The sequence below is a fragment of the Pteronotus mesoamericanus genome, unplaced genomic scaffold (assembly GCF_021234165.1).
Source record: "Pteronotus mesoamericanus isolate MK-2021 breed Mesoamerican mustached bat unplaced genomic scaffold, CSHL_Meso_final scaffold_174, whole genome shotgun sequence".
Taxonomy (NCBI): Eukaryota; Metazoa; Chordata; class Mammalia; order Chiroptera; family Mormoopidae; genus Pteronotus; species Pteronotus mesoamericanus.
In genome coordinates, this window is record NW_026555309.1 from 33,711,446 (window position 1) to 33,723,503 (window position 12,058).

Genomic DNA, 12,058 nt, shown 5'->3' on the forward strand with positions numbered 1-12,058 from the left:
TGACCATCCACGCAAAGCAGCTCCTACTTTCTATGATATCATCCTGCTATGTTTTGTTCTGTTTTGCTCATGTCAGGACACTATTTTCTTGTTTACTCCTGTATTTGTTCACTGCCTGTCTCCCGTCCCTGGGAGGCAACAGCATGAGAGCCCTGGACCTCGTCTGTGTATTCATCTCTGCCTGCCAAATCCCTCCAGCAGAGAGGAGCCCTCATGAAATATTTGTTTTTGGATGACTTGGCCATGGTGGTCAAGTGAGGAGCATGCCTGACAACCTTTGGTCAAAGCCCTACAAAGTCTTCGTTGTCTTCATTATGTGTGGTTATCTGTCCTTGCATGAAGACAGCCCCAGAACCTAGTGGCTTAAAATAGCAACCATTTTATTATATTGTATGATTTTGTGGGTCAGGAAATTAGGCAAGACTTGCCAGGAAGTCCTTCTGTTTCTCATAGTATTAACTGTGGCTACCTGCTAGCTGGATTGGTGTGGAGTATCCAAGATAACTTCACCCACATGCCTGGCAGCATCGTGGGGATGCCTGGAAGTCTGGACTCAGCTGGTCCCTCTGTCTCCATGTAGTCTTGGAGCCGCTCCATGTTGTCTTTCCAGCACGAAAGTCATAGCTCTTAGGGGGTGACTCAGGACTGTAAGAGCAAGGGTCCTCAGAGCACATACGGAAAGTGGAAAGTGTCAGGACAGTTAAGGTGTATGCCTGGAACTAGAACAGTATCATTTCTGCTGTAGTCTATAGGTCAAGGTGGTCATAGAACACATTCAGATTCAAAGAGAGGATCAGAGCCTCCACTGCTCACTGGGAGGAGAGTCAGGAGCCCCGCACTCACCTTTAATCTACCACCGTTACCCAATGGTTAGGGGTGATGTGGTATACACTGGTGGCAAGGGCTGAATTCTGGACCTGGGCACGTAAGTATGGATTCTGCAAGTAAGAGTGCAAGTCATTAAAACTCCGTAGCTGCAGCCCAAAGTCCTGACTCTTCCCAGCTGAGCAACTGGGTGTTCACTCCTTACTTGGCAGAGCTGGCCTCTCTCCTTCCCCCCCCAGGCCTGTGCTGTATGTGCTTCTTCCCAGATGCCCACCAAGTCTGCACATTTTGCTAACGATCCCCCAGGGCACTGTGAACTCTAAGGGCTGCTGCAGTGACCCACTCAGGGTCGTGTGGAAGGAGAGAAGGCCGGGGAAGAGCAGAGCAGTGGGCGAGCTCCATGCTCTTCTTGTATTTCACCCGTGCATGGGCATCTTAACTTGATATTGACTTGGATCAACACATTGGAATTTCTAGCATGTTTTTGGTGTTTTGCTGCTAACTAAATGTTTTAAAACCACAGGCTAAATAACAATTAAAGAAGAAAATCAAATGGTATTCACCTAACATTTATGGAGCAGCTTCCGCGTTTTAAATACATCATTCTTGTCTATATTAAGTCTAGGTTGTTAAAAAACGCATGTAAGGATGGTTTAAAATAATATTAGTAAATTCTGCTGTTCTCAGTTGATTTTGAACTGCGTTATTTAACACCCTAATGTCTCATAAAGTTACCATAAACCCCTTTGCTGAGGGGAGTCAGGGAGCGGAGGCAAAGGATCGCCCTCTAACTGCCAATGTCCTGAGCTCAAAGATCTATTTTTAACATTCATATGTTAGAAATTAGCTCATTTGTAAAGGGTTTCTTGTTAAACACACATACATACTAGCACAAATAAAAGCTATTTAAAGACCATTACTATTGAAATATGACTTAAATATCATTACAGAAATACCATCACATGTAGCAATAGTCACTCAGTAAAATTATATCCAACTGTTAGTGGATGGCCTACTTATTTTAAGCAGTGGTGAACACAACTAACTTCCATCAACAACAAAATGATGGGGCTATTATCCAGCAATGTACGTAATAGCTTACAAAGTTCCTCCATATAAAATGGCTTTAACGTTGTGATAAAAAATCGATAAACAATAACATAAAATTTAAACAATATAGGCAACATGAAGATGAAAGTGAAAATACAATCATCAGAATCTTACCTTGGAGAATTACCATCATTGCTTATAGCATGCTCCCCCTTGGTATTGCTAAACAAACATTCCTTGGTGGTGGGAACAGAATGGTATGTATACAGAAGTTTTAATAAACACCATTCAGCTCCGTTTTACTTAAAATTAACTGAAGAAAAAAACCCCAATGACATTTAATGAATGGCTGATCTTCATATAAAAACATTTAAAACACAATTATTTTTTATATATTTAATAGAACAGCCATGGACTCATAGAGGTAGTGCATTTTCACCTGTAAATATTTTTAACACTGTAGGACAATATCTTTGATTTTGTTAACAATGCTGTAGGTTGCAAAGATGGACATCACAAGAAATCCTCCTTTTCCCTTTCTTTCCTGCTCAGTGCCACCCTCTGGTCCCCAGAACTTACGGGTCTCAGAAGAATGGTATAACAGATTGCGTATTACATGGGATCCCCCATCTTCTCCTGTAAAGGGCTATAGGATTGTCTACAAACCTGTTAGTGGTAAGTATGTTTTCAAAAATAGTGTTAGCATCTAAAATGTCTTTTAAGATAAGTTAGTTAGTCTCAGTCTCCATCTGAGATGTTGCTCTTGCTTCTATAGCACATTTTAGCCTTTTTTTGTGCCCCATTATCCTGGTCCATACAACTACAATACCCTACCTCCAATTTCTCCAGACAAATATCTGTATGAAACATGGCAATGAAGTAGCAAGAACACACCATGGGTCACTAGTCTGCTCGAGATGAATTCCTTAGGAGTCCATCACCAATTTTTTCCTTTTTTTAGTCCTGAGGCATGTGTTAATTGGCAAAAGAGCCTTGCTAAACATGTTGTTTGGCCCATTTTATAAACATTGATCTAATTTTCTGAGGGAAAATAGCTTTGTTTTAGGCCAGTGGTTCTCACCTGGTACAATTCTGCTGCCCAAAAGAGATACCTTTGATTGTCCTCATATGGGGGTAGGGAGTGGCTATTGGCATCTAGCAGGCACTGTTAGGCATCAAACAAGTGACAGGACCTCTTCCCTACTGCTCCAGAATAGGGATTTATCCAGCCCAAGCTGTCAACAGTGCAGAGGCTGAGAAATACTGTTCACATTCAAGGGGAAGAACTGTATGTGGGCATTGGAAGCAGGAGTTTGGGAAGTGGGGAAAACACAAGTGAAATAACACAGAAATATATAAATGTATTCTTGGAAGAGAAGTTCTGCAGTAAAACAATGGTATTAAAAAAATCTCTCACTAACTCACAGCTCTTAAAGAAAGAGCACATATGGGAAGAAGCAGAAGGTAAATAAATTTGTGTAGGACTTAGCAAGGAATATTTTGAATGCTAAATCAAAGGCTCCACTGGGTTGAAATAGAAGTGAAAATGTAAAGGCCCCAAGAAGCCAGCTGGGCAAGGGCCTTGGAGTAAGAGTGTCATCTGCCTGTCCTGGCCCGGAAGCTCAGTTGGCTAGGGTGTCGTACCAATACACCAAGGTCACAGGTTTGACTCCCGGTAAGGGGACATGCCAAGGTCATGAGTTTAATCTCTGGTCAGGGCATGTACAAGAATCAACCAACGAATAAATAAATAAATCAAACAACAAATCAATGTGGTTTTTTTTCTTTCTCTCCTCCCAATTCCCCTTTTTCTCTAAAATCAATAAATAAAAATTTTAAAAAAAGAGTGGCATGTGTCTGTTGTAAAAACATTGTGAGAGGAGTGGATATAGCTAACAGTGTTAATATACACGCTGTCCCCCCATGTGGTAAGTAAAGTGAGGTGTGGTGTCCATGATACATTTTGCTGCTATTGCCACTTGCATGCCTGCTGGGGACAAAGCTGTCGTCTGAGAAGGGACAATAGAGAATGACTTCTGTTTGGCAAGTGTCCCAGAGCCTATGACAACATAGTAGCTCCACTATCAAGGCCTCACAATATGGTGGGTGATAGTGCAGTGGACCAGCTTCTTTTAGTAGGTGCTGAGGAAAGAACTATATTTGAGAAAAGGATGAGATCCCTAGAAAAAGCCCTAGCGTGGTCGTCAGGTATGCAAGTCTTAGAGCTACACAGGGCGGGAGTCTCTCTGCTGTATAATCCTGGGCAACTGAAAGACCGTTGAGTCAGTACAATTCACCTCAGGAGTGTTTCTGCTGTAACTGAACCATACTTTTCCTCCTCTCAGTTGCTGGCCCGACCCTGGAAACTTTCGTGGGAGCTAACATTAACACCATTCTCATCACAAACCTCCTCAGCGGAATGGACTACAATGTGAAGATCTTTGCCTCCCAGGCCTCAGGCTTCAGCGATGCCCTGACAGGCGTGGTGAAAACTCGTAAGGCCGATGTCCTGGTGCTTCAGCCTTGCCATGTGGTTTCGCGGCTCTTTTTACTGTAACTCAACTCTTCCTTCAGCTCGGCACTTGCTTTTTCTTTTCCTCAGTGTTTCCCTTTCTGGATGGTGTTTCATGGAAAGAAAGGTGTGTTCCTTATTCGGGGCTATAGTTCAGAGTCCTGGTTGGCAGGCAGAATGTCCGAGCCTGGCGTTCAACTGTACTTGACAGTGGCGGATAGGATTTCCTTCTGGAAAGTCTTTGTTGGCATTTTTCAAATTAGGTGAAATTTTCCAACCAGCCTGTAGCCTCACATAGCGAAGCCAGTCAAAGTTGGGCCAGTGGGGAGAGAATGCCTTTTCTCAAAGCATTCACCCCTTCCCACCCCCCCGCACCCCCCGCCACGCTCACACACGCCATGCCTGAAAGATACATATACCAGTCTAAGGACTCCCTTCTCTACTTTTTAAGAGTTTTCATGCTGTCTGCACACTGTCTGGGCCTTCTCACTGGCATATATGACTCCAGACACCCGGGGCTTAATGCAGTGTTTCCAAACTCCAGCGTGATTGTTCCATATTCCTGATGTTTGTTATACTTCCACACCATCTGTTTAATATATTTCTTTAAATCAACTTACAGTTTCTTTACCTAAATACTTTCCAAACCCACATAATCACTCTAAACAGAACACCAGCGTTTTTAATATACATTAAAGATAATACAGAAAAGTTCAAAATAAAGGTGGTTTGGCTGTGTGCTAATGAAAATCATCCTGGGTGCACGCCCCACCCTCGGGAGTAATAGGGCATAATCAACAGCATGAGCCTTAAATCTGCTCCTTATTAGCAATAGCCTTGAGCAAAGAACTTACATTCTCTGAGCCTGTTTTCTCCACATTGGAATGAAGATCATGATAACCACATACAAGCTGATTGCCAGCATTAAATAGATAATATATGAAAAGTGTCTACTATATGACAAATGCTCATTAATAACTCCTATTATTATTGTAGTAATTATACTTTATGCACTTGGCTCGTATCTCACCTCTAATCAGATGAGTAGTCTGATCAGTGGAGTTATGCAAGAATTGAGGTATATATTTTAGCAGATCCCAAGACACCTCTATTTGGCCACCCATATTTTATATAGAGACAGTGCTTGGAAGAGGCTTCCTGAATTCTTTTTTATGGAGTTTCTTCAAATTTTATAGTCTAGATACAGAATCAATTTAATCTCAAAAGAAATAGCCTGTCTTCAACTGACCCAGGAAGCCTTTAGTCTGTGGTCCTGATCTCCTGCTTGGCTGTTCAAGTGCTACTATTCTGGGCGCTACCTTTACCTCCAAGTAATTTCCTTTTGTACTATTACAGCAACCCCACAGCCCTTCCTTAGAAACACCTTAGAATCCCCTGGGCATTTTCCCACCATCTACCTCCTCTCGTCTTCTCCAGCTTATCTTCATTTTCCTCTTTAGACTACCCTTTCTGTCTGCACCATTTTTTTCTGCCTCTGCAATTTTTTTTTATTGGTGTTTCCTCTCCTTACTCTTTTTTTGTCTCTTGTTATCCCCCTTTGTCTGCCCCCCTCTGCCTTCTGGTCTATGCCGCTCCTCTCCTTTAATAAATGTTAGATATTCCAAATAGATGTTAAAAGACTAAAAATATTTAAATTGTTTTATCTTCTAAAAGTAGAAATTAGATCAGCTTATTATTTGTTTTCTCTCCTCTCAAGCTAAATAAAACTCTGTACAATGGCAACTAAATTAATTTCAGATGTTCTTTAAATTTAGTGTGGTTATATAAATAATTATTGATTTCATTTTGTGGGGGGTGAGAGGTGTGTTTAATTGGCCTTAGGAAAATAGTTCTTCATTCTCTGATCTAACCAAAGAACAATGTAAAGACGTAAGTTGTAAGTAGACAAGTTTATTTTTATCATCTTGAAAATAATTTTGAACTTTTAAAAAATTTTATGAGTTAGCAAAGAGAGAGGAAGAAGTAAGAAAAAATGACATGGATAAGAATAAGAGATCATTAGAGAAAGCAAATATTAATTTTTTAGCTGTTTCTGCTTGGGTTAAATGATAAACATTGCGTGCTCACACTTCTATTATATTGGAGAAACAATAGTTTTACTACTTCCCAAAATAACTTTTTGGTGAATCACTTTTGAATATCACAGTGTTCTAAGATTAATAGGAATCTATGTATCTGTTTTAAAATAACTTTTTTGTTATCTGTGTTATAAAAATAATCTTTTATTTTTAAATTTTCAAAAATTTGTGCATTCTCACTCCATCATGTTTTGAAGGCCAGTCCTTGTGAAACTACTCTCCTTTGAGTAAGACTTCCACTGTGTCCACTTTGTTCTTCCCTTTGTTTAGCCATCACTATCTCTCACTGGATGATAAGTACAAATTGTATTTAATTTTTTTATTATAAGGGTATAACATATTAATTTTTGAATATTTAGAAAACACAAACAAATAAGGAGGAAAAGTTAAAACTCACCCATAATTTCACCATCCATCACACCTTGCCTTTTCCCTCAGAATATATATATATTCTTTTATTTACAAATATGACAGACTAGCTAGGATGTCCAACCTTTTGATGTCTCTGTGCCACACTGGAAGAAGAAGAGTTGTCTTGGGCTACACATTAAATACATCAAGACACATAGTCACAAAAATATCTCACAACGTTTTAAGTAAATTTACGGTTTTGTGTTGGGCTGCATTCATAGCCATCCTGAACTGCATGTGGCCCATGGGCCACAGGTTGGACACCACTGGATATAATACATAATGTTTTGCAACTGTTTTTTCATGTTATAAAATAGTTATTTCTGTGCAAAAATTTGTGAGTTCATGGATATCTTCCCGACTCTCACTAAGGAATTTTAATTAGAATTTTATCAGGTGATCTAATGTTAAAGTTAATTTTGGATTTGGGGACCTTTGTGTGACACAGTTATGTTTCTGTTTCCTCACAGTGTTTTTGGGTGTGACCAATCTTCAGGCAGACCAGATTCAAATGACCAGCTTGTGTGCTCAGTGGCAGGTACACCGTCACGCCACTGCCTACAGAATAGTTATAGAATCTGTCCAGGGTAAGTGCACGTCATCACATCTGTTTTTGTCAAGGACTTGAGTACTTAGTTCTGTGTAAGTCACTATAGACAACATGCACCTAACATTAGACAAGAGCCCTCTCATGGAAGAGGCAACGTTGTGTTATGGATCATGCAGGATATGGAGTCACAATGGCTGGTTAAGCTGATTATTGAATCTTCCCAGCCTCCACTTTCTCATCTGTTAATGGGTGGAACCATAGTGCTGCTCTGGTCACATTCTGTGAGATTAAGCTGAGATAAATCTATGTAAAGAACTTGTAACACATTAAGCATCTGAGAAATACTAGCTGCTATAGGTAGTGGGAACCCAATAGCCAGGACTCACATACATTAAAGTTAGATACTCAGTGGGGATCCAGGTTTGACTTGTATGTTTTTCTTAGTGATTTGGTTTACTTTTGGGAGTAATTGATGAGCAAGAAACTCCCATTCAGGAGATGGTATCTGTGTCATCCAGGGCAGGTTCTTATAGTTTTCAAGTACTTCTACAACTTGGGACTGTTTCAAAGTTGAAACGCTAAAAAATGTCTGCTTATTTTCATTAAAATGTCAAGAACAACAACAAAAAATTGATTCCCAAAAAAGTGAGTTTCTAGGGACTGTAAATTCTCTTCCCACATTATCATCATGGATAAGATTCAGAAAATGAGATCAAATAATGACCATAACTTTCATCAGATTCGTCTATCAGTAGAAAAGATATGTCTTGTTACATTGGGGGGGCTATAGGAGACACTGGAGAATCCCCAATGATTTTTTAAAATACTTTAAACTAATAAAATTGTTAAAATTTTTTCTTTCTGGAAAAATGGTTATGGTATTCCTATTTTAAAAAAGCAGAAGGAGCTAATTTTGAGGGGTCTGGATAAGAGGGGGTTCAGTAGCCTATTTCCCTGCTTAAGCATCCCATTAATCATATTAAATACAACCTATAACTACATTCAAAATGCAAAAACCCCACTTTTAATTTAATCATGAAAGTGGAAAGCACAGTTTGTGAACTGAGAGCATTTAGAAATAGGATGAGAATGTGAGAATGGAGTAAGAGCACCATGAGGAAAGGTTCTGCCCACCCCAGCCAAGGCAGCATCTCAACACAGTGGTAAGCACTAATTCCTTGATTCCCTGTATGTGATCCTGCAGAAATCTCTTTAACCTGGCATGGGCTAAAATTAAGGGAGTAGCTTTAATCCAGAATGAACACTGAGAAAGGAAAAGTCAGGATAAGTCACAGGGATTTTGTGGTTGTATTTAATATGATTAATGGGATGCTTAAGCAGGAGTAGATGAAATATATGTAACTATTTGAGAAGCAACTGCAAAAGCTTGGGTTATGTTTCATGCATCTTTATATGATGGCTAATTCATACTTTTATATAGAAGGATTGACATTTAGTGGGTATTTTTTTATCTTTAAAAAATACTAAGTATGAAAATTGCACTCCCAAATTCCCTTATAATACTATTATCTTTTTATAACATTTAAGAAGTTGACAGGAAGGGTCATTGTCTTTCATAAAATTATAATTATATAAATTGCTATAAAATTGTATAAAGACTGATGTATCAGCAGAATTGGTGAAATACTTAGTATTTTAACTAAATGTTTTTAGTTTAGCATATTTGCAAAATAACATTGAGATTCTTATCAGAGGATACGATTGATGTGTCTGGTAACATTAATCTGGTAACCCAAAACCTCAATAAGCTCTTTCTGAAGCCAAGATCTTTGCTAGCAAAAGAAAATATGAGTCTACCTTTCCTTCTTATCTTCAAGTTAACTTGTACTCAAGTATAATTTTCAGGTGGCCAGAAAACTCTTTAACAGAGACTCAATGTCTCAATTAAACAAGAATGAACAAAAGTATGTGTTTTTCATCAACATCTATAGCTGAGAGACTTATGAACCCAATTAGCCTACATCTCATTTACCCAGTTGCCTAACTGAACACTATTAACCAACTGGACAGCAACAGACTCTAACTGACATCCTCAAAAGGGACCATTGAAGGTGGTGAGTGAATGTGGAGAGAGCAGCAAGGAGAATGTTTAAATATTTTAACTTCCACAGTTTAGCTCAAAGAATAGTCTTTCTCCTTTGGAGTAGGGGAGAATTAGGCTGAGTTTCTTTCTTTTTCCCTTTTGACATCGTTGCCCATTTCTTCCCACTCTCCCCACCTTCCCGCCTCTAGCAACCACTATCTCTTCTCTGTCTCTGTGAGCTTGGTTTAGGTTGAGTTTCTTTATCTCACAGAGAAATGTGATCATCTCCCTGACTGCTGCTTTCCCTGTGATAAAGAAAAGCTTTATTCCAGGCTGACCTATTTCTAAATGCCTCTGACAAATTCCTACTGTGTGACAGGTAATTTTTTCCAGGTTCACTTTTTATAAAGAATATATTCCCTGTGGTCTGCTCATGTGCCCTTGTGTTTTAAGACAACGTCTGTGGAAGAACTCTGCTCAAACCTTAACTGTTGCTCAACTTTCTTCTTTGAGCTTCAGTTTCTCCAAAATTACTTCCGTTGAGGTAATACCTGCACATTTCCAAGGAATTTGCAAGCAAAGTAGCAGGGCTGTATCATTCCAGTTTGTTTGTTTGTAAATGGCAAAAACACAGGTAAAAGGGACTTTAGCAAAAGGATCAATTTCCTGGCTCCTATACTGCAAAACTCAATAGCGTCTGGCTTCAGGCACATCTGGATCTAGGTGTTCAAACAGTGTCATTGAGATTGGGTCTTACTTCATCCCGCTGCTCTGCTCTCCTTTGCCTTCATTCCCAACCAGATTCTGTGAGTTGGCTCTGCTCAGATCCAGAGTTACATCCTCCTGGCTTCTAGCTTAACAGCCTTTGTAAAAGAAAGAGATTCTCTTTCTTAATAATTCTAACAAAAGTCCAGGAACTGAGTCCTATTGGCTCAGATTATGTCAGATGCCCCCAAATCTGTCACTGAATTGCAGGATATGAAATAAATGGACTGGTCGGACCTGGTTGCCTTCACCCCTGTATCTGGAGGGTTGCCAACACCCCTGTGTTGTTTTTCTGTTCTTCCCAAACCATAAAGGCCAAGAATGGGGAAGCACAATTCAAAGAAAGAGGGATTAGATGCAAGACATGCAAAAACAACAGATGTCCTCTACCCATGTAAATATTATGACATTTTTTATAGCCAAGACTGGAAAAAATAAAAAAGGATTGCAGAAGGATATGTCTTTGCAAGAGACACTGAAATAAAATCTGCTTTTGAGTCAGTCATTCACTTGCCAAATAAATTGTAGGCTTTTGGTTAATAGTAGGATACACCAAAGTCAGAGACCTTTGCTTGGTGTTGGGTAAATGAGAACCCGTGAGAGCCTGCTTTAGTTCTGTGGATGCTCTGGAGTTCTGTCTCTCTCCAGCTGTTTTGAGTTGATGTGGCATCTGAGGTTGAGTATAGCGTTTCCCTTCAAGTTCATGCATTTCTACACCATGTGAGCCCAAATACAGCATTCCCTTGTTTATCTCCATCACTTGGTGAATTTCTTTCTAGCTTGCTATTAAAAAAAAAAAAAAGGTTTCAAAGGATGCTCAACTTTTCTATCTTTAGGTGCTGAAATGTCATTTTTGCAGTATTGTCCATTAACAAGGAGAGGGAATTGCAGCATAGTGGAGAGTCTACCTTAAAAATAAAAGGTCATGGAAAGAAAAACCCGTTTCCAAGATCAAACTTTTTGAAGCTGTGACATTATGATTGGGGGTCAGGGTATTTGAGACACTTGGGGAATGGAAGAATTTATATCCTAACGTTCTAGCAGGGTATTCTGGATCCTGTATATTCCTTTGTGGATCTCAGTAAGCTGTCTTAGGACATTTTGGTGAGTCAAGTTGGTGGCATCATTACCAGCATGATAATAACCCAGAGCATGTATTTAGCCTTGCTTCATAAGAATGAATGCACAAAGACATAATTTTTTCTCTCTGTTCCAAAAAATGAATTAATCCCCTGCTTTTGGCACAAGGGGTTGAGGAAATTAGTCATCATTTGATCAGTTTAAATGTTTTCCGTTAGTGCAAAGCCATTAGACCTGAATCACACATGCCAAAAGCAACATGGATCCACCCCATTCATGTAACCCCTCTTTGTTAGTATTGGGAATCTAACCATACTGTTTCCCATTAATTTTACAGTGACTTTTCCAGTTTTCCAAAGGTTTATAGTTTTTTTTAGCAGTAAAACCCATTTATATTCTTATTGTCAAGGGTCGGTAAAGTACATGAGTATCCACAAGAAATAGAGGAGATGACAGAAACGCACATTTCTGGAACTGATTCCAGGCGAGTCCCTGAACACTTTTATGGAGACAGATGAATATGATCCATGCATAGGATTTAGAAGATGTTTGTATTGCAGGTGGCTAACAGAAGCTTGCAAGAGGCTCCAAAGTTGTGGGAAAGGGTTAGCAAGAAACATCTTTTGTGCGATTCTGAGCCAGACTGAACTTGGACATCAACAAAGCAATGCACCCTGTGGGTTTACTAACATTTCCTTTCAGAGTAGTAGAAAATCCCATAA

General features: G+C 39.4%; 1 protein-coding gene across 2 annotated transcripts in view; it reads left to right on the forward strand.

The window, feature by feature from the left end:
* The window catches only part of COL14A1 (collagen type XIV alpha 1 chain), a 191,287-nt gene that overhangs the window by 92,171 nt on the left and 87,058 nt on the right, over positions 1 to 12,058 (forward strand). For both annotated transcript variants that reach the window (XM_054590440.1, XM_054590439.1), the window contains 3 exons: positions 2,428 to 2,550; positions 4,221 to 4,370; positions 7,368 to 7,484. In XM_054590440.1, the coding sequence (XP_054446415.1) occupies positions 2,428 to 2,550; positions 4,221 to 4,370; positions 7,368 to 7,484 (390 nt within the window). The remainder of the gene's footprint in view (positions 1 to 2,427; positions 2,551 to 4,220; positions 4,371 to 7,367; positions 7,485 to 12,058) is intronic.